This window comes from Loxodonta africana, chromosome 8, assembly GCF_030014295.1.
Source record: "Loxodonta africana isolate mLoxAfr1 chromosome 8, mLoxAfr1.hap2, whole genome shotgun sequence".
Lineage (NCBI taxonomy): Eukaryota > Metazoa > Chordata > Mammalia > Proboscidea > Elephantidae > Loxodonta > Loxodonta africana.
This window is the reverse complement of record NC_087349.1, coordinates 67,811,588-67,833,210: the sequence shown is the minus strand read 5'-3', so window position 1 is coordinate 67,833,210 and position 21,623 is coordinate 67,811,588. Positions and strand designations below refer to the sequence as shown.

The window sequence follows — 21,623 nt, the reverse complement described above, 5'->3', positions numbered from 1 at the left end:
AGTATCAGTAAGATGAACAGACTTGTACCATGTTAAGGAAACCAAGGAGAAAGAGTTTCAAGATTAAAGTGATGAATGATGGCAAATGGCACCAGCAGAGCAGGGAGAATGTGCATTGGAAAGAGAGAGTACTGGATTTGTGGCTTTGAGTTACTTGCTAGTTTAAGGAAGGCTACTGGAGAAAAGTGGCAGGATTTATGCTACATCACATAGGCCAGGCATGCCATGGTTCAACGTTGGCATTTTTTACATCTAGTTGCATTATGGGGTGATTCAGATCAGTAAGCTAAATTTGGAGGTGAATGGAAGAAAATAGATAGGTGTGGATGAGTTTTGTCACTATTGGCAAATTTCAGGAGATAGCATGTGATTGGGAACTGACGGTACTGGAGGAAGAAGGCCAAGCTGCACTGAAGGCATTGTTGAAAAACAAGGCTCCAGGAATTGACAGAATATCAACTGAGATGTTTCAACAAAAGAATGCAGTGCTGGAAGTGCTCATTTGTCCACGCCAAGAAATTTGGAAGACAGCTCCCTGGCCAACCGCCTGGAAGAGATCCATATTTATGCTTATTCCAAAGAAAGGTGATCCAACCAAATGCGGAAATTATTGAATAATATCACACGCAAGTAAAATTTTGCTGAAGATCATTCAAAAGTAGCTGCAGCAGTACATCCACAGAGAACTGCCAGAAATTCAAACCGGATTCAGAAGAGGATGTGGAACCAGGGATATCATTGCTGATGTCAGATGGATCCTGGCTGAAAGCAGAGAATACCAGAAAGATGTTTACCTGTGTTTTATTGACTATGCAAAGGCATTTGACTGTGTGGATCTTAACAAATTATGGATAATATTGCAAAGAATGGGAATTCCAGAACACTTAATTGTGCTTATGAGGAGTCTGTACATAGATCAACAGGGAGTCAGTCATTCAGACAGAACAAGGGGATATCACATGGTTTAAAGTCAGAAAAACTGCGTCAGGGTTGTATCCTTTCATTATATGTATTCTCTCTGTATGCTGAGCAAATAATCCGAGAAGCTGGACATATGAAGAAGAACGAGGCATCAGAATGAGAGGAAGACTCATTAACAACCTGCGTTATGCAGATGACACCACCTTCCTTGCTGAAAGTGAAGAGGACTTGAAGCACTTACTGATGGAGATCAAAGACCACAGCCTTCAGTATGGATTACACCTCAACATAAAGAAAATGAAAATCCTCACAACTAGATCAATAAGCAACATCATGATAAATGGAAAAAGATTGAAGTTGTCAAGGATTTCATTTTACTTGGATCCACAATTTACATCAATGGAAGCAGCAGTTAAGAAATCAAACGATGCATTGGATTGGGCAAATCTGCTGCAAAAGACCTCTTTAAAGTGTTAAAAAGTAAAGCTGTCACCTTGAAGACTAAGGTGCTCTTGACACAAGCCATGGTGTTTTCAGTGTCTCATATGCATGCAAAACTGGACAATGAATAGGGAAGACCAAAGAATTGTTGCCTTTAAATTGTGGTGTTGGTAAAGAATATTGACTATACCATGGACTGCCAAAAGAACAAACAGACCTGTCTTGGATGGAGTACAGCCAGAGTGCTCCTTTGAGGCAAAGATGGAGAGACTATCTCTCACATACTTTGACATGTTATCAGGAGAGATCAGTCCCTGGAAAAGGGCATCAAGTTTGGTGAAGCAGAGGGTCAGCGAAAAAGAGGAAGACCCTCTATGTGGGTGGCTGCAACAATGCGCTCAAGCATATCAATGATTATGAGGATGGTATTGGACCAGGCAGTGTTTCATTCTGTTGTACATAGGGTCACTATGAGTCAGAAGCGACATGACGGCTCCTAACAACAAGCTTTTCACTACGTGTGTGTTACTGCTCTCCATTAATCTGTATCCAAACAACAACAACAAAAAAACCCAAACCCGTTGCGGTCGAATCAATTCTGAGTCATGGTAACCCTACAGGACAGAGTAGAACTGCCCCATACGGTTTCCAAGGAGCGGAGCTCCTGGTGGATTTGAACTGCTGACCTTTTGGTTAGCAGCTGTAGCTCTTAACCAGTACACCACCAGGGTTTCCTAGTCTGGATCATGGGGAGTTAATCATATCTCTGTAAATTCCACAGGCGGTCACCTCTTCTTGGTGGAGTGTCTGCATTGTTGACGACCTTAATATAGCCCAGGGATTCTGAAGGTGTGGTCCTTGGGTCAGCAGCATCAGCACCACCTGGGGACTTACCAGAAATGCAAATTCTCAGGCCCCAGCCCAGACCTACTAAATCAGAAACTCCAGGTGTAGGGCCCAGCAATGTTTTTAACTAGCTCTCCAGGTGACTCTGATGCACACTCCAATTTGGAAACCATGGTATAGTCATTTGTATCATAAATGTTCAAATGGCTTAACCAAAAACCCTAAGTAGTTACTCCTCTTTGAGCTGGGCACGCACCTGGATATAATGCCAGGCAACCGAGTCCTAGTTTAAGGATAGTTTTGTGATGCTGTGAGGCTTGTGGTTAAAGGTAACGAAATTCTTTTTGGGGATCACTGCCTTATACAATCATGCTGGGGAATAGCCTGTAGGCAGTTTCTAGCTCTGTCCCAGGTTACTGCTCAAATATCTTTCTATTTATAAGATTATTGATACCCTTGGGGGAAAGAATATACTCCTCACTGAGAAAGAAATGGGGCAGGATTTTGAAAATGTCTCATTTTATGTTTCAAAACTGAAATGGCGTGAAAGCTGAAAAAGCAGCATGAAAAAGCTCCTTTTTGAAACTGTTAATGTCTCTGAAACATCTGGTAATACACCAAGGATGCAAAATAACTGTAAATTTAAATAAAAGTTCCCAAAGAAAGATACTAAACTTAGATTAAATGAAAACATTAAATCATATTTAATAAATGGTGGAACGAGAGACAAGAACCTGAACAATCCTGCAATCTGCTGAAGAACATGGACAAACCCTGTACAACTGAGACATGCCTGGGCACATTGCTTTAATTGATATTAGTTGAGAATCTGGCTCTGATACTGCTTTTTAATAGTTTGGAGATGGTTGGTTAATACACTGTCTCTATTTTTATAATTTTCTGTCAGGGTCGTGAAAGAAAGGGAGCAAAGGAAATGAAAGACAGAAGGGGTTTCCAGGGCCTGAAGGGCCAAAGGTATGTTTCTTATATTCTCATTATGCTTTGGGGGTGTTGTAATTATGTCTGATTTTAATCGAATATCTGATTCTACTACAAATTTGATTCCCTCTTTCCTTTCCAACAAATACAAAACTAAACCAGCAAATAAAAAAGCCTTTAGAAAACATACCATTCCCAGATAATAGTGGAATGGAATAAAATATGTACTCTTCCTTGGAATATTTATGGTTATAAGAGATAATATGTATGTCAGTCTTCTCTAATAAAAACTAAATATTCGGAAGCTGGCATAAAGCAAGAGCCAGAGGAGATACTAATTCTCCAACCACAATAAAAAGTCAGACTGAGAGGCAGCATAGTGATGATGAGGAGACGGATTCAGAAGACAAGGGAGCAGGGTTCTCTTCCTGCTCCACCCTGGGGACCTTTTACAGCCAGTCGCTTTAGTTATAGAAAAAAGATAATATCTATTTCATGGGGTTGATGTGAAGACTCAGAGTTAATAAAGCACTTAGCATGGTTCCTGACACATAGCAAGTGTTCAATACATGGAGTTACTGAGAAGTATTCCCAGGAAAAAATCAATATTGGGAAATAGAAAGCAGAGGATGGATGTCCTGATAAACTGTCAAGAACAGGGTGGTGAGGAAGAAGTAAAGGACATTGTGAGACAAGTAATTAAGTACATGTCCTGACTTAGCAGAAGAGAATATTGAGGTCATTTGAATGTGTCAGGGACTGCAGACTGAAGTGAGTTCATGCCTCGAGGAAAATGCTAATTATAAGAGACAAGGGGTCTGTTTAAAGTCCAGATTATTAAAGAAAAAATAAAAAGATGGTACCAGCAATATAAATGAAGTGAAGTAGCACCTGTAGACCAGTGATTCTTAAACTTCAATCCAAGTGAAGCTTAGCGCAATCCCAGAGACCAGTGAACCAATTGCCATTGAGTTGATGCCAACTCGTGGTGACCCCATGTGTGTCAGAGTAGAACCGTGCCCCACAGACTTTTTAAATGAGTGATTTTTTAGAAGTAGATCACCAGGCCTTTCTTCCAAGGCACTTCTGCGTAGACTGGAGCCTCCAACCTTTTGGTTAGCAGTTGAGTGTGTTAACCATTTGCACCATGCAGGAACTCCTCCATCCCAGAGATCTTGATTCAGTAGGTGAGTGAGTTATAGGAAGCTGCACTAAAAAAAAAAAAAAAGTGTCCTCTAATGCAGTAGTTCAAGAAGCACATTATGAGAAATATCACTTTATAAGAAATGTATTACTGTCAATAGGTCCCTGAGTGGGACAGTTTGTGCTAGACTGTGAACCTAAAGGTTGGTGGTGTGAACCCACCCAGAACAGGTAAGAATTGGCCTGGCAGTCTGCTTCCATTAAGATTAAAAAAACCAAAACCAAACCCATTGCTGGTGAGCCAATTCCAATTCATAGCAGCTCTATAGGACAGAGTAGAACTGCCCTGTAGAATTTCCCAGGAGCTGCTGGTAGACTTGAACTGCCAGTCTTAACCTCTGTGCCACTGAGGCTCCTCCATTAAGATTATAGCCTAAGAAAACCCTAGTAGCAGTTCTATTCTGTAACACATGGGGTTGCCATGAGTCGGGGGCTGACTGGATGGCAATTAACAACATTAGTATTAATAACAGTAATTCTTTGTCTTAGTTACTCTTATTCAGAATGAATACTTCTCTATGTTTTGAAATAGAGCTGTTTCGTTAGATGAAGAATTGGCATATTTTAAAGCATAATCATGCTTAGCGACACAGGATCTTTAAGAGAATTGTGTACTTTCTAAAATACTTTTTATATTTTAAAAGTAATTAGCCTCTGAAAAAAAGAGAACAGATTAAACCTAGAATCCAAATTTCACTTACCCATGCTTTTAGTGAAGAACTTTAACAGGTTAATGTTTTGTTCCTTTGTCATAAGGTTGTGTAGGCTGCGTATCTGTTGCCAGAATCCTTGCTATGTCATGGTCCATTGCCTTGTAGGTTTGATTTAAGGAGTGACATGTACATGTCTTGGCATTAACTGGGCCACAGCAGGCCATTATGGTCAGCCTGTCAGAGGTCATGGTGGATAATCAACACAGTAGGAGACCTCTCAGCTGTGCAGATGAGTGGAGCTCAAGCAGGAATCATTACTGGTGAATCTGATGGATGGGGTCCCTCTGGAGGAAGCAGGCTATCAAGTAAGCAGCTCATGCTGTTTGAGTTTTCAGAGGTCATGCATCAGGCAGAAGTGGGGTTAATCAATAATCAGATCCTAGAGAGTCAGGTTGAAACAAAACATAGAAACAGTCCATCTCTAGGGCAAGAGTTGGCAGAAGTTTTTGTGAAGGACCAGACAGTAAATATTTTAGGCATTGCAGGTCAAGAGGCAAAATTGAGGATAATATGTAGGTACTTATATAGCAACCATTTAAAAACATAAATACTATTCTTAACCTGCAACTGTGTAAAAGCAGGTGGCAGGCTGGATTTGGCCTGAGGACCATAGTTTGCCTACCCCTGCTCTAGAGCAGTGGAGCCCTGGTGGTGCAGTTGTTAAGAGCTCAGGCTGCTAACCAAAAGGTTTGGCAGTTTGAATCCACCAGTTGCTCCTCGGAAGCCCTATGGGGCAGTTCTACTCTGTCCTACAGGGTTGCTATGGGTTGGAATTGACTCCATGGTGATGGGTTGGTTGTTGGTTGACTCTAGAGCAGTAGTTTCCAAACTGTTTTGATTGTAAACCCCTATCAGTGAAAAGAAAAGAAAAAAAGACCACACTCTGGTATAGGCGTCTTTATTTTTTAATTATACTTTTTACACATATAGTATCCCACTAATACATATATTAGTCACAAATTTTTGTAACTAAAATTATTTATAAAATTTACATAAATAATTAAAATTTAAAAGGATGAGATAAAAATACATAAAGAAGTACTAATATTTTCTTCAGCGAGTCACTTTGAGCATGTCATGGGATGTGTGTACTCCCTTTTGATGGCAATTACTTTGAGATACTGTTTTTCAGAGGTCTGGTACTCACATAAGAACCACTATGGGTGCTTCATAAAAATTCATACTCCTGGGCTCCAGACTCTAGAGCCACTAAATCACAATCTCTGGGGCTGAAACCCAGGAATCTGCAATTTATCGAACTCCTCTGATGACTCCCCTATTCCCTAAATTTTAAGGATCACCTTTCTAGATCCAGGTGGGACTGAGAAATTGCCATATTGCTCCAGACTGAGTCTTTATTAAGACTCAATCTTGAGATACAAAGAAAAAAAATGGAGAAATGTTTAAATTTTTCTATTCAAAATTTTATTTTTACCATAAGCTCTGTACTTCCACAAAAAAATGTGAAATAACATACAATGGGAGAGTAATATACCATGGGCCATTAAAATAAAACAATAAAGGAAAAGTGGTTATAAACTAGAAGGTAGAAGTTGAACGTTACTTACCTACCAAGTATATTCAGATTTACGCTTGTCCTAGTGGAAGCACTGGACTAACGCTCCAATAGAAATTAAAACAAAAATTTTATTGAAGGAATAATTTCATTCCATGGGATGGAGAACATGTGGCATTCAAACAGAGGAAGAAAGGGAAATTTACAAGGGTTGGTTAAGATACAAACTTTCTTTACATCAATTTCTAGCCTAACACAAATGTTATTCCTGACACAATTTGACTAAGGCAATATTTCTAAAGTGAGACATAAACATTCTTGATGTAGAGGTTTAGTGATGACTTGCAGGCGAAGTCAACTTAATTGGAGACCTCGAAATGTAAAATGGACCATTAGTTAGGAAAGAATGAAGATTAAATCAGCTCTAAATCTAAAACCTTTTGAATGCAAACATTGCCCATCCAGCTAAGGGGGAGTAAGATAGGGATTCATTTGGTGAATTCCTTTAAAGCAGGTAAGATAAAAGGTTTATTTATATAAGTTAAAGCCTGAATTTCTGCACTCTTCATGTTACTGACAGGACTTTCATAGCTGTGATCTACCTCCTTATTTTAAAAAACTTAGTTTCTATTTTTTTTTTTTAGTTTCTATTTAGTTACCATTTACAAAATCAATAGCTAGCAGATTGCAGTGAAAAATCCCAATGAGGGAAAATTAATTTGGGAGTCAAGGATAAGGCTTGATATATACCTGTTTTGGCTATGAAGTTATTTACAGGTTCTAATTTCATTTAATATTATTGGTAAGGCACCTTCTGTGAGGCCAGCTGCATAAACTTTCTTAACAGGCACCAGGCAAATCTTCATCTAGGTTAGGAAATTCTGGCTCCTCCCTTCTTTGTTTTAGGCAATAAAACTTTGACAGAAGGCTGAATGGTTTCTTAGAAGAGTAGGAATGAAAATCTTAGTTTAATTCAGAATAAAGTTTTAAATTTAGGTCTGAAGTCACCTAATTCAGATATGCTAGTACCTCAGATTCTAAAATTCAAATACACATGCTGAAGATAGTTGTGACAAGTGAACAAATTTTTTCTCTCTGAACTTCCTGGCAGACAACACAAAAGGGACTTACCATGAATTGCATAATTTTAATTAGCTAGTAAAAGGATGCACAAGAGATAAACATTTCCTAGCATTCAAGAATTAATTGAATTATCATTTATTTAAAGGTGCTGAAATCTTCATGGTTGGTAACTTTAGCAGTTATTTAACAAAGATGCTCAAGTATTTTCACAGTGGTCTTTGAAATATGCAGAAGTCATGACACCAATTTTAAATTTTGCAAAAACATTCCTATCATTTTTCTAATACAATCCCCATATATGGTTTCCCTGCTTGAAATGTAATGAGTATTTTGCTCTTTTTTTAGGGTGAGCTGGGCATTATGGACCCTTTTGGAATGCCTAGACCATGAATTCCTGGACCACCTGGGTCAAAGGTATACATTATTGGTAATATTTTTTTCTTTTACTTGGATATTTGGCAGTTGGAGAAAAAGTATATTTCATGATACAGGTGAACTAAATTTTAGCTTTAAAAGAGCCAGAAGAGAGAGACTCCCGGCCAAGATGGCTGACTAGGTAGACGCTACCTCGGATCCCTCTTGCAACAAAGACTCGGAAAAACAAGTGAATCGATCACATACATGACAATCTACAAACCCTGAACAACAAACACAGATTTAAAGAGTTGACCTGAGTGACAGAGACGAAGAATGAACAACTACGGGGAAGCAGCGGCTGTTTTCAGAGCCTGGAGCCAGCGTCCCAGTCAGGTAACCTTGGCGCCGGGCTTAGGTCCGGGCCCAGGGGAACTGAACTCAAAAATCTTGTGAAGGCGCAAACAAGGGGCGCAGCCCTACCCCCCTGAACTGACCCTGGGAGGGGGCCCAGCTGGTCCGTGCGGGCAGCATGGCCACGTGGCTGGTGGGAGGAGAAGTCCCCGGGAGGCAGTGACTGGTTTTGGAGCCGAGAGTGCAGCGTCCCAGCCAGGAAACCTTGGCGCCGGGCTTTGGACTGGGCACAGGAGAGCTGAACGCAGCATCCGGTCACTGCGCAAACATAGGGTGCAGCCCTACTCCCTTGAACTAACCCCGGGAGGGGGCCCAGCCAGTCCACGGGGGCCGCGTGGTGACGCGGCTGGAGGGACGAGAAGTCCCCGGGAGGCGGTGACTGATTTTGGAGCTGGGAGTGCAGCGTCCCAGCAGGGGAACCTTGACGCTGGGCTTTGGACTGGCACAGGAGGATCTGACCATGGCTTCAGCGGGCCAGACCCTCGGGGACAATCTCCACACAGCCAGCACTCATAGGCAACACGCCCCTGGGGAATCTCAGATAAAATAGTCATCCCAAGCAAGATAAGCAACTTTGGCTATATTCCGGGGTGCTACTCCCTCCAGTTTTCCTGAACCCTCCCCTCCCCTTCCCAGGCGGCTTCATTAACATTGGAATTTCCTGAGCCAGAGGGAGAACGGCTCCGGCTCCGCGGCTTTGCTTTCCTCCCCTTTTTTTTTGGTCTTTTCCTAACCCATTCTTCCGGCCTGAGAGAAGCAACCACAAAAAACCCAGGGACCAAAAATCCTTCCCTAATTGGACTAAAAACACAGAACCAGCTACAGCCAAGCATATATGATCCAAATCTCGGACTTTCATCCTTACAGGGAACAAGGTGGCTGTTATAATGCAAAGGCAGTTCTGATAGGGATCTGACTGCATTTTTTTTTTTAGCGGATTTACTGGAAAAACAAGTTTCCCAGGTCTGATATCTCTGCTTATTCAACAGAGCCCTAACTGACCCACAACAGGGAACGGAGGGCTGAAGCTCCCCCCAGACCACCTAGCCTCTTGCCTTAGGGGTCTAAGGAGGGTGACACCTACCAATCAGCAGAGGTACTTGCATTGAGGGCCTAAGGTACAGCTGCAGAGCCCTCCCACCAAAGTGCTATAGGAATAGAGACACACCTACCTCACTGACACTTGGGGGAAGCCTGTCAGCATCCTGTTCCCCCCTGGAGTGTGAACCCCAGCTGCTAATAGAATCTGGTGCACACAACTATCACCACTACTTCTCGAGGTGGATAGGTGTTAGGGTGCAGCACACACTTGATGACCCAAAATTCAGATTCTACTCAAGAATAGTGAATAGACTCAGGCATATATATCTGGCAACAGCCCAAACCAGCTGGTAACAGGTCATAAGTAAGTCAAGGGCTACAAAAAACAAGACAGCACAATCTACTAGCCCGTCTATGTATATTGAAAGAAAACAAAACAAGATAAGACTCAGTGAGCAAATATAGAATAAATCACTACTATATCCTAGTGATGGCTCGGAGACAGCAGTCGATATCAAACCACATAAAGAAGCAGACCATGACAGCTTCTACAACCCCCCAAACAAAAGAATCAAAATCTTTCCCAAATGAAGATACAATCCTGGAATTATCAGATACAGAATATAAAAAACGAATTTACAGAATGCTTCAAGACATCAGGGATGACCTCAGAAATGAAATAAGGCAAACTGCAGAAAAAGCCAAGGAACACACTGATAAAACTGTTGAAGAACTCAAAAAGATTATTCAAGAACATAGTGGAAAAATTAATAAGTTGCAAGAATCCATAGAGAGACAGCATGTAGAAATCCAAAAGATTAACAATAAAATTACAGAATTAGACAACACAATAGGAAGTCAGAGGAGCAGACTCGAGCAATTAGAGTGCAGACTGGGAAATCTGGAGGACCAGGGCATTAACACCAACATAGGTGAAAAAAAATCAGATTAAAGAATTTGAAAAAATGAAGAAACCCTAAGAATCATGTGGGACTCTATCAAGAAGGATAACTTGCGTGTGATTGGAGTCCCAGAACAGGGAGGGAGGACAGAAAACACAGAGAAAATAGTTGAAGATCTGCTGACAGAAAACTTCCCTGACATCATGAAAGATGAAAGGATATCTATCCAAGATGCTCATCGAACCCCATTTAAGATTGATCCAAAAATAAAAACACCAAGACATATTATCATCAAACTTGCCAAAACCAAAGATAAACAGAAAATTTTAAAAGCAGCCAGGGAGAAAAGAAAGGTCTCCTTCAAGGGAGAATCAATAAGAATAAGTTCAGACTACTCAGCAGAAACCATGCAGGCAAGAAGGGAATGGGACAACATATACAGAGCACTGAAGGAGAAAAACTGCCAGCCAAGGATCATATATCCAACAAAACTCTCTCTGAAATATGAAGGGGAAATTAAGATATTTACAGATAAACACAAGCTTAGAGAATTTGCAAAAACCAAACCAAAGCTACAAGAAATACTAAAGGAAATTGTTTGGTCAGAAAACCAATAATATCAGATACCAGCACAACACAAGGTCACAGAACAGAACATCCTGATATCAACTCAAATAGGGAAATCACAAAAACAAATTAAGATTAATTAAAAAAAAATGCTCAAAACAGGGAATTAATTGAAGTCAATATGTAAAAGATCACAATAATCAAAAAGAGGGACTGAATACAGGTGGCATAGAACTGCCATATGGAGAGGGATACAAGGTGATATAGGACAATACAAGTTAGGTTTTTACTTAGAAAAATAGGGGTAAATATTAAGGTAACCACAAAGAGATATAACAACTCTGTAACTCAAAATAAAAGCCAAGAAAAACGTAATGACTCAACAAACATAAAGTCAAATACTATGAAAATGAGGATCTCACAATTTACAAAGAAAAACGTCTCAGCACAAAAAAATAAGTGGAAAAAGGAAATTGTCAACAACACACATAAAAAGGCATCAAAATGATAACACTAAACACTTATTTATCTATAATTACGATGAATGTAAATGGACTAAATGCACCAATAAAGAGACAGAGAGTCACAGACTGGATAAAGAAACACGATCCGTCTATATGCTGCCTACAAGAGACACACCTTAGACTTACAGACACAAAGAAACTAAAACTCAAAGGATGGAAAAAAAATATATCAAGCAAACAATAAGCAAAAAAGAAGAGGAGTAGCAATATTAATTTCTGACAAAATAGACTTTAAACTTAAATCCACCACAAAGGATAAAGAAGGACACTACATAATGATAAAAGGGACAATTGATCAGGAAGATATAACCATATTAAATATTTATGCACCCAATGACAGGGCTGCAAGATACATAAATCAAATTTTAACAGAACTGAAAAGTGAGATAGACACCTCCACAATTATAGTAGGAGACTTCAACACACCACTTTTGGAGAAGGACAGGACATCCAGTAAGAAGCTCAATAGAGACACGGAAGACCTACTTACAACAATCAACCAACTTGACCTCATTGACTTATACAGAACTCTCCACCCAACTGCTGCAAAGTATACTTTTTTTTCTAGCGCACATGGAACATTCTCTTAGAATAGACCACATATTAGGTCATAAAACAAACCTTTGCAGAATCCAAAACATCGAAATATTACAAAGCATCTTCTCAGACCACAAGGCCATAAAAGTGGAAATCAATAACAGAAAAATTAGGGAAAAGAAATCAAATACTTGGAAATTGAACAATACCCTCCTGAAAAAAGACTGGGTTATAGAAGACATTAAGGAGGGAATAAGGAAATTCATAGAATGCAACAAGAATGAAAATACTTCCTATCAAAACCTCTGGGACACAGCAAAAGCAGTGCTCAGAGGCCAATTTATATCGATAAATGCACACATACAAAAAGAAGAAAGAGCCAAAATCAGAGAACTGTCCCTACAACTTGAACAAATAGAAAGTGAGCAACAAAAGAATCCATCAGGCACCAAAAGAAAACAAATAATAAAAATTAGAGCTGAACTAAATGAATTAGAGAACAGAAAAACAATTGAAAGAATTAACAAAGCCAAAAGCTGGTTCTTTGAAAAAATTAACAAAATCGATAAACCATTGGCTAGACTGACTAAAGAAATACAGGAAAGGAAACAAATAACCCAAATAAGAAACAAGAAGGGCCACATCATAACAGGCACAACTGAAATTAAAAGAATCATATCAGATTATTATGAAAAATTATACTCTAACAAATTTGAAAACCTAGAAGAAATGGATGAATTCCTGGAAAAACACTACCTACCTAAACTAACACAATCAGAAGTAGAACAACTAAATAGACCCATAACAAAAAAAGAGATTGAAAAGGTCATCAAAAAACTCCCAACAAAAAAAAAGCCCTGGCCCGGATGGCTATACTGCAGAGTTCTACCAAACTTTCAGAGAAGAGATAACACCACTACTACTAAAGGTATTTCAAAGCATAGAAAATGACGGAATACTACCCAACTCATTCTATGAAGCCACCATCTCCCTGATACCAAAACCAGGTAAACACATCAAAAAAAAGAAAATTACAGACCTGTATCCCTCCTGAACATAGATGCAAAAATCCTCAACAAAATTCTAGCCAATAGAATTCAACAACATATCAAAAAAATAATTCACCATGACCAAGTGGGATTTATACCAGGTATGCAAGGCTGGTTTAATATTAGAAAAACCATTAATGTAATCCACCATATAAATAAAACAAAATACAAAAACCACAGGATCTTATCAATTGATGCAGAAAAGGTATTTGACAAAGTCCAACACCCATTTATGATAAAAACTCTCACCAAAATAGAAATTGAAGGAAAATTCCTCAACATAATAAAGGGCATCTATGCAAAGCCAACAGCCAACATCACTCTAAATGAAGAGAGCCTGAAACCATTTCCCTTGAGAACGGGAACCAGACAAGGATGCCCTTTATCACCGCTCTTATTCAACATTGTGCTAGAAGTCCTAGCCAGAGCAATTAGGCTAGACAAAGAAATAAAGGGCATCCGGATTGGCAAAGAGGAAGTAAAATTATCTCTATTTGCAGATGACATGATCTTATACACAGAAAACCCTAAGGAATCCTCCAGAAAACTATTGAAACTAATAGAAGAGTTTGGCAGAGTCTCAGGTTATAAGATAAACATACAAAAATCACTTGGATTCCTCTACATCAACAAAAAGAACACCGAAGAGGAAATCACCAAATCAATACCATTCACAGTAGCCTCCAAGAAGATAAAATACTTGGGAATAAATCTTACCAAGGATGTAAAAGACCTATACAAAGAAAACTACAAAGCTCTACTACAAGAAATTAAAAAGGACATACCTAAGGGGAAAAACGTACCTTGCTCATGGATAGGAAGACTTAACATAGTAAAAATGTCTATTCTACCAAAAGCCGTCTATACATACAATGCACTTCTGATCCAAATTCCAATGTCATTTTTTAAGGTGATAGAGAAACAAATCACCAACTTCATATGGAAGGGAAAGAAGCCTCGGATAAGCAAAGCATTACTGAAAAAGAAAAAGAAAGTGGGAGGCCTCACTCTACCTGATTTCAGAACCTATTATACAGCCACAGTACTCAAAACAGCCTGGTACTGGTACAACAACAGGCACATAGACCAGTGGAACAGAATTGAGAACCCAGATATAAATCCATCCACATACGAGCAGCTGATATTTGACAAAGGCCCAGTGTCAGTTAATTGGGGAAAAGATAGTCTTTTTAACAAATGGCGCTGGCATAACTGGATATCCATTTGCAAAAAAATGAAACAAGACCCATACCTCACACCAAGCACAAAAACTAGCTCCAAGTGGATCAAAGACCTAAACATAAAGACTAAAACGATAAAGATCATGGAAGAAAAATTAGGGTCAACCTTAGGAGCCCTAATACAAGGCATAAACAGAATACAAAACATTACCAAAAATGACGAAGAGAAACCAGATAACTGGGAGCTCCTAAAAATCAAACACCTATGCTCATCTAAGGACTTCACCAAAAGAGTAAAAAGACCACCTACAGACTGGGAAAGAATTTTCAGCTATGACATCTCCGACCAGCGCCTGATCTCTAAAATCTATATGATTCTGTCAAAACTCAACCACAAAAAGACAAACGACCCGATGAAGAAGTGGGCAAAGGATATGAACACGCACTTCACTAAAGAAGACATTCAGGCAGCTAACAGATATATGAGAAAATGCTCTCGATCATTAGCCATTAGCGAAATGCAAATTAAAACTACGATGAGATTCCATCTCACTCCAACAAGGCTGGCAGTAATCCAAAAAACACAAAATAATAAATGTTGGAGAGGCTGCGGAGAGATTGGAACTCTTATACACTACTGGTGGGAATGTAAAATGGTACAACCACTTTGGAAATCCATCTGGCGTTTTCTTAAAAAGTTAGAAGTAGAACTACCATACAACCCAGAAATCCCACTCCTCAGAATATACCGTAGAGAAATAAGAGCCTTCACACAAAGAGATATATGCACACCCATGTTTATTGCAGCTCTGTTTACAATAGCAAAAAGCTGGAAGCAACCAAGGTGTCCATCAACGGATGAATGGTTAAATAAATTGTGGTGTATTCACACAATGGAATACTACGCATCGATAAAGAACAGTGACAAATCTATGAAACATTTCATAACATGGAGGAACCTGGAAGGCATTATGCTGAGCGAAATTAGTCAGAGGCAAAAGGACAAATATTGTATAAGACCACTATTATAAGATCTTGAGAAATAGTATAAACTGAGAAGAACACATAACTTTTGTGGTTACAAGCGGGGGAGGGAGGGAGGGTGGGAGAGGGTTTTTTACTGGTTAATTAGTAGATAAGAACTGCTTTAGGTGAAGGAAAGCACAATACTCAATACATGGAAGGTCAGCTCAACTGGACTGGACCAAAAGCAAAGAAGTTTCCGGGATAAAATGAATGCTTCAAAGGTCAGCGGAACAAGGGCAGGGGTTTGGGGACCATGGTTTAAGGGGACTTCTAAGTCAATTGGCAAAATAATTCTATTATGAAAACATTCTGCATCCCACTTTGAAATGTGGCGTCTGGCGTCTTAAATGCTAACAAGCGGCCATCTAAGATGCATCAATTGGTCTCAACCCACTTGGAGCAAAGGAGAATGAAGAACACCAAGGTCACACGACAACTAAGAGCCCAAGAGACAGAAAGGGCCACCTGAACCAGAGACGTACATCATCCTGAGACCAGAAGATCTAGTTGGTGCCCGTCCACAACCGATGACTGCCCTAACAGGGAGCAGGAGATCAGTGCGATGCAGACCCCAAATTCTCATAAAAAGACCATACTTAATTATCTGACTGAGACTAGAGGAATCCCAGTGGTCATGGTCCCCAAACCTTCTGTTGGCACAGGACAGGAAACATTCCCGAAGACAATTCATCAGACTTGAAAGGGACTGGTCAGCGGGTAGGAGAGAGATGCTGATGAAGAGTGAGCTAATTATATCAGATGGACACTTGAGACTGTGTTGTCATCTCCTGTCTGGAGGGGGGATGGGAGGATAGAGAGAGTTCGAAGCTGGCAAAATTGTCACGAAAGGAGAGACTGGAAGGGCTGACTCACTGGGGGAGAGCAAGTGGGAGTACGAAGTAAGGTGTATGTAAACTTATATGTGACAATCTGACTTGATTTGTAAACGTTCACTTGAAGCTCAATAAAAGTTAAAAAAAAAAAAAAAAGAGCCAGAAGAAATTATCTAGTTCAATCCTGGTATTTCACAGATAAGCCAACTAAAGGGCAAAGGCAGAATTAAGACTAGAAGCTAAGATCTCCTGCAAATTAAAATTTCTGCCCTAATTTCTGTTGCATAAGAGAGACACTTTAAAGTGAATCACTCCGCAAAACTTTTTCTTTAATCTAATGTAGAAAGGTCAAGTGGTAAAATTCCATCTGTAAAAATATTGTGAGGAGGCCAAAATAAAGAATCTACCCTTCCCCCGTTAACATTAGAAGTAACATGCTTACTGAAATTTTTGCCGGAAAGAGAATGAAGATCTCTAGGAAAAAAATCTTTGTAAACTGTGTTTTAACATTATGCAACCTTACTTCCCATCCCCCATGGGTGCTGGAGGTTAAATAATGCTGGAGGTTAAATAATAATAATAGCTGCTGGTAATTTGTAATAGGCTTGGAACCGAGAAATAAAAACTGAAAAGTGAAATTTTGATTCCAATTTTCTTTTTCTCTCACCTTAGCCAGAGAGCAGTTACTGCTTTGTTATTGGCCTTTCCCTGTGTAAAAATGAAAAGTAATGGGTATCTTAATTTTATGTGAGTTCCACAAGTGAATGTTTAGAATTTTAGCCTTAAACTTAGTTGGAATAGCATAATAAGTTGCTTCAGAGAGAGAAGTGACCAATTCTCTGTAGTTGGGGATATACAAAAATACACCTCTCCAGAAGCCTGTATTTTTGCTCTCTGTCATACGACTTTTATGGAATCACCTTAGATTTTGTTGTTGATGATGATGATGATAAATAGAGTATTAACTTTTGACAAGTAGCCACATGTTTTCTGAAGAAAAACTACTGTCTTAGATTTAATAAGGAAAAAAATAGCTGTTGAATTTATGATTTTCAAAATAAATTTAACTTTTTTATTGCTCCAAAGGTATTCAATTTTTCTTTCTTCCTTTTTTAAAATTTTAATTAATCATTCATTCATAGGAGTAGAATTAGGAATAGTTTTTGCAGTTGGACTTTGGGCAACTTTTGGACTTGGAATAATGGCAGCTCGATCTCTGCATTTGCTCACATGTAAGCGAAGCACATGAGAGTCTTGCATGTAAGGAAAGTAAATGAGAGTTCTGTTCCCTTTACCAACCTCAGGAAACAAAGATTTGCTTTTTTGAGAGTTTTCTCCCAATGTAAGAAACCATACATACATGAACTACTCTTTATCAAAATAAAGACCCTTGTGAAAATTGTTACAGTAACAGAATGAAATGTGGTGTAAAACGAAATATTATGACTTTTAAATATAAGTGTAATGGACTTATACTTGATAAATATTTTCCTAAAAGAATTTTTCTCATTTTTCTTTTCCTCTCCATTTTATTTAGCCATCGATTTCTTTAATTTCCATTTGGAGGAGAGTCATGTATCTAAGAAAACTCCATTGTCCAAAAGGGCAACAATTATCCCTCTTCCCCTCTACAAAGGAGGCTAAATGTTGCTATTAAAAGTTTTCGATGTCGAATTTATCATTGTAAAGCAACATTTATAACTTTTTCGCCAGGTTCCAAGATATGAACAATAAACTTTCTATGTCCTGTCCCTTCGTAACTTAATTTTTAAAAATTAACCTGATTTTATTTTTATTTGGGCTTATTTATTCCCCATGTAATTTGGGCCCCATTGATCAAAACAATAGATTTAGAGGTGGAGCCAACATGGGTCTATAGACATAAGCATCATGCCATTCCTCTGCAGTAAAGACCCTAAGAGCTAAGTAAAACAGGTACAAACATCAATCCTGGAACCCGAAGCATCAAATGAAGGGATGAAGAACTTGATCAAGCATCAAATAGAATAAGAAACTGACAGAGAACGGAGAATGAGGAGAGCTATGGAGTGGAGGTCCCCTACCAGCTAATGTGGCACGGATTCACCATCTTGGTCTGCAGCCACCAAGGACTGTGGACAGGGAGTATTGGAACCCAACTTCACAGAGTTCCCAACAGGAGACAGAGTACCCAGTAGCCGGGGATACATACTTTCCCACTGGCTATTCTTCTTCCCTGTATGAGGCCTCTGCTGTTTTCTGGGCCATGGTTGCTTGGCCAGAAAGACACCAGCTTACTGCTGCCTGGATTCACCATCTTGGACCCCAGCCACTGAAGACTGCAGACATGGAATATGGGAAACATGCTTTTTTACCACCTACCCTTCTTCCCTGTAGGGCCTCCACCGCTTTCCAATAAGCCACAGTCACTTGGCTGGAAGGACAACAGGTCACTGCTGCCTGGTCTGCCCCACCCCCGCTGGCCAGCCCCTTCAGTGCCATTTGTTTTTTTTTGGCTTTTTTTGTTGCTTCTCTCTCTCTCCCTTCCTTTCTTCCTTTCCCTTTTCCTCCCCAGCTAATCCACTTGCCATCCCCTCCCCCTGTTGATGGGCTGTGACTTTTTGGTTTGTTTGCTTTGTTCTATTTTTTCTGTTTCTTCTGTCTGTCTCCTTTTCTTTCCCCCACCCACCCAGGCCTACGCACCATCCCACCCCTTCTTGAGGGGCTGTGTTGCACCACTCAGCTGGAGAGTCATTCTGTGTGCCTCCCTGGGTTGTGCCATTGTTGCTGGCTGACTCCCTCTGTGCCATATTATTTACTTATTTGTTTTTGGTTTGTTTTTTTCTTTTTTTGCTGTTTCTTCTCTCTCTCCCTTCTTTCCTTTCTCCCTCCGACCTAACCCCGTGTGGCACCTCCCCTCTCTTGGCAGGCTGTGCTGTACCACCTGGCTGGAAAGCCTCTGGCACACTGCCTCCCTGGGTCTGCATGCCCCCACAGGCCAGCTCACTAAGTGCCATATTTTTTTATTTTTCTTTATCTTGTCCCTTCTCTCTTTTTCTTTTCCCTCTCACCTAGTCCCTGCATGGCCTCCACCCCTTCCTGACAGGACAGGAAGGCTTCAGAAAGCAACAAAAATAAAACACCAAATGACCTCCTGGTAGAAGAAAATGTACTGGAACTACCTGATAGGGAATTCAAAACTCTCATATTCAGGGTTCTCCAAGAGATGAAGGACAATACAGACAAAAATAAGGAAAAAATAGATAAAATCATGGAAAATACAGACAAAATCAGGGAAAACAGACAAAGCAATGGAAGAATTCAGGAAAATAATACAAGTACAAAATTTCAAAGTAAATAGATAGAAATCATACAAAAACAGCAATTAGAAGTTCAAAAGCTAAACAGCAAGATTTCAGAAATGGACAGTGCAATAGAAGGTTTTAGGAGCAAACTTGAAACAATGGAAGACAGGATCAGTGAAATTGAAGACAAATCCGTGGGTACCACTTTATTTGAGGAAAAATCAGAGAAAAGAATGAAGAAAAATGAATATACCCTGAGAACAATGTGGGATACAATCAAATGCAAAAATTTGTTTATGATCAGAGTTCCAGAATAGGATGAGAAAAAGGAAAACACAGAGAGGATCATTGAAAATTTGCTGACAGAAAACTTTCCTAATATCATGAAAGATGAAAAGCTGACCATCCAAGATGCTCAACAAACCCTACAAAGGATAGACCCCGAAAGAAAATCACCAAGAAATATGATAATCACACTCACTGAAACCAAGAATAAAGAACCCTGAGAGCTGTTCGAGAAAAACGAAAAGTCACATACAAAGGGAAACAATAAGACTAAGTTCTGATTACTTGGCAGAAACCATGCAAGCAAGAAGGCAATGGAATGACATATATAAAACCTTTGAAAGATAAAACTGCCAATCAAGAATAATATATCCTGCAAAACTCTCACTCAAATATGATGAGGAAATTTTAGGCTATTTCCAGATAAACAGAAATTAAGGGAGTATGTAAAAAACCAAACCACGTTATATAAGAAGTATTAAAGGGAGTCCTCCAGTTAGAGAACCAACAACATCAGTCAATGACCTGAATCTAGGACACAGACAGCATCAGCCAGATGCCAACCTAGGCAGGGAATGAGAGAGGTTAATCTGTAAATGACAATAATGTCAAAATAAAAGAGGGAATAAATGGTGTAGGTATAGAACTTCCAATTGGAGAGGAAAGCAAGGTGATATCACATAATAAAAAACTAGTTTAAATTTAGGAATATAGGGGTAAATTTCAAGGCAACCACAAAGAAATTTAACAAACCTACTCACCAAAATAAAAAAGAAAAATATAAAGTCTCAGTAAAACAAAATCTACAAAAACAAAAGAAATAAAAAAAAATCCACAAATAAAAGGAATTCGGCACAGAAGAGTAAGAGGAACAAAGAAAATATCAGCACCACAAAAAAACACTACTAAATGACAGCAATAAACTCATACCTATTACCTATTAGTAATCACACTGAACATAAATTGCTTAAATGCACCCATAAAGAGACAGAAGTGACAGAATGGATTAAAAAAGCAGGACCCATGAATATGCCATCTACAAGAGACACACCTTAGTACCAAAGACATGAATGTATTAAAAATCAAAGGATGGAAAAAAATATATCAAGCAAACAGCAACCAAAAAAGAGCAAGAATAGCAATGCTAATCTCAGATAAAAATAGACTTTAAAACAAAACCCACCATAAAAACAAGGAAGGACATTATATAATGATTAAAACAACAATCCACCATGAGGACATAACCATAATAAGTATCTATGTACTCAATGACAGGGCTCCAAAATACACAAACCCTAACAGCACTGAAAAGAGAAACTGACAGTTCTACAATAATAGTAGGAGACTTCAACACACCACTCTTGGTAAAGGACAGAACATCTAGAAAGAAACTCAACAAAGATACAGAAGATCTAAAAGCTACAATCAACCAACTTGACCTCATAGACATATATAGAACATTCCACCCAACGGCAGCAAAGTACACATTCTTTTCCAATGCACGTGGAATGTTCTCCAAAATAGACCACATCTTAGGCCACAAAGCAACCCTCGGCAAAATCCAAAACACTGAGATAATACAAAGTATCTTCTCTGATCACAATGCCATAAATTCATAACAGGAAGAGCAAGGAAAAGATATCAAATACATGGAAACTAAATAACACCCTGCTTAAAAACCACTGGGTAATAGAAGAAATCAAAGATGGACTCAAAATATTCCTAGAATCAAATGAGAATGAAAACACATCATACCAAAACTACAAAACACCACTTCAGGAAACCGAATGAGACCTACATAAATGGAAAAACATACCATGCTCATGGATAGGTAGACTCAGCATTGTGCAATGTCAATTCTACCCAAAGCATTCTACAAATACAATGTAATCCTGATCAAATACCAACAGCATTCTTTAATGAGTTGGAAAAAGTAATCATTAACTTTATACAGAAAGGAAAGA

At 39.1% G+C, this 21,623-nt stretch overlaps 1 protein-coding gene across 1 annotated transcript in view; it reads left to right on the top strand.

Annotated features, from left to right (window-relative positions):
* The window catches only part of COL28A1 (collagen type XXVIII alpha 1 chain), a 199,001-nt gene that overhangs the window by 88,381 nt on the left and 88,997 nt on the right, over window positions 1-21,623 (top strand). The window contains 2 exon segments of the mRNA XM_064290408.1: window positions 8,008-8,076; window positions 8,475-8,834. Coding sequence (XP_064146478.1) covers window positions 8,008-8,076; window positions 8,475-8,834 — 429 coding nt within the window.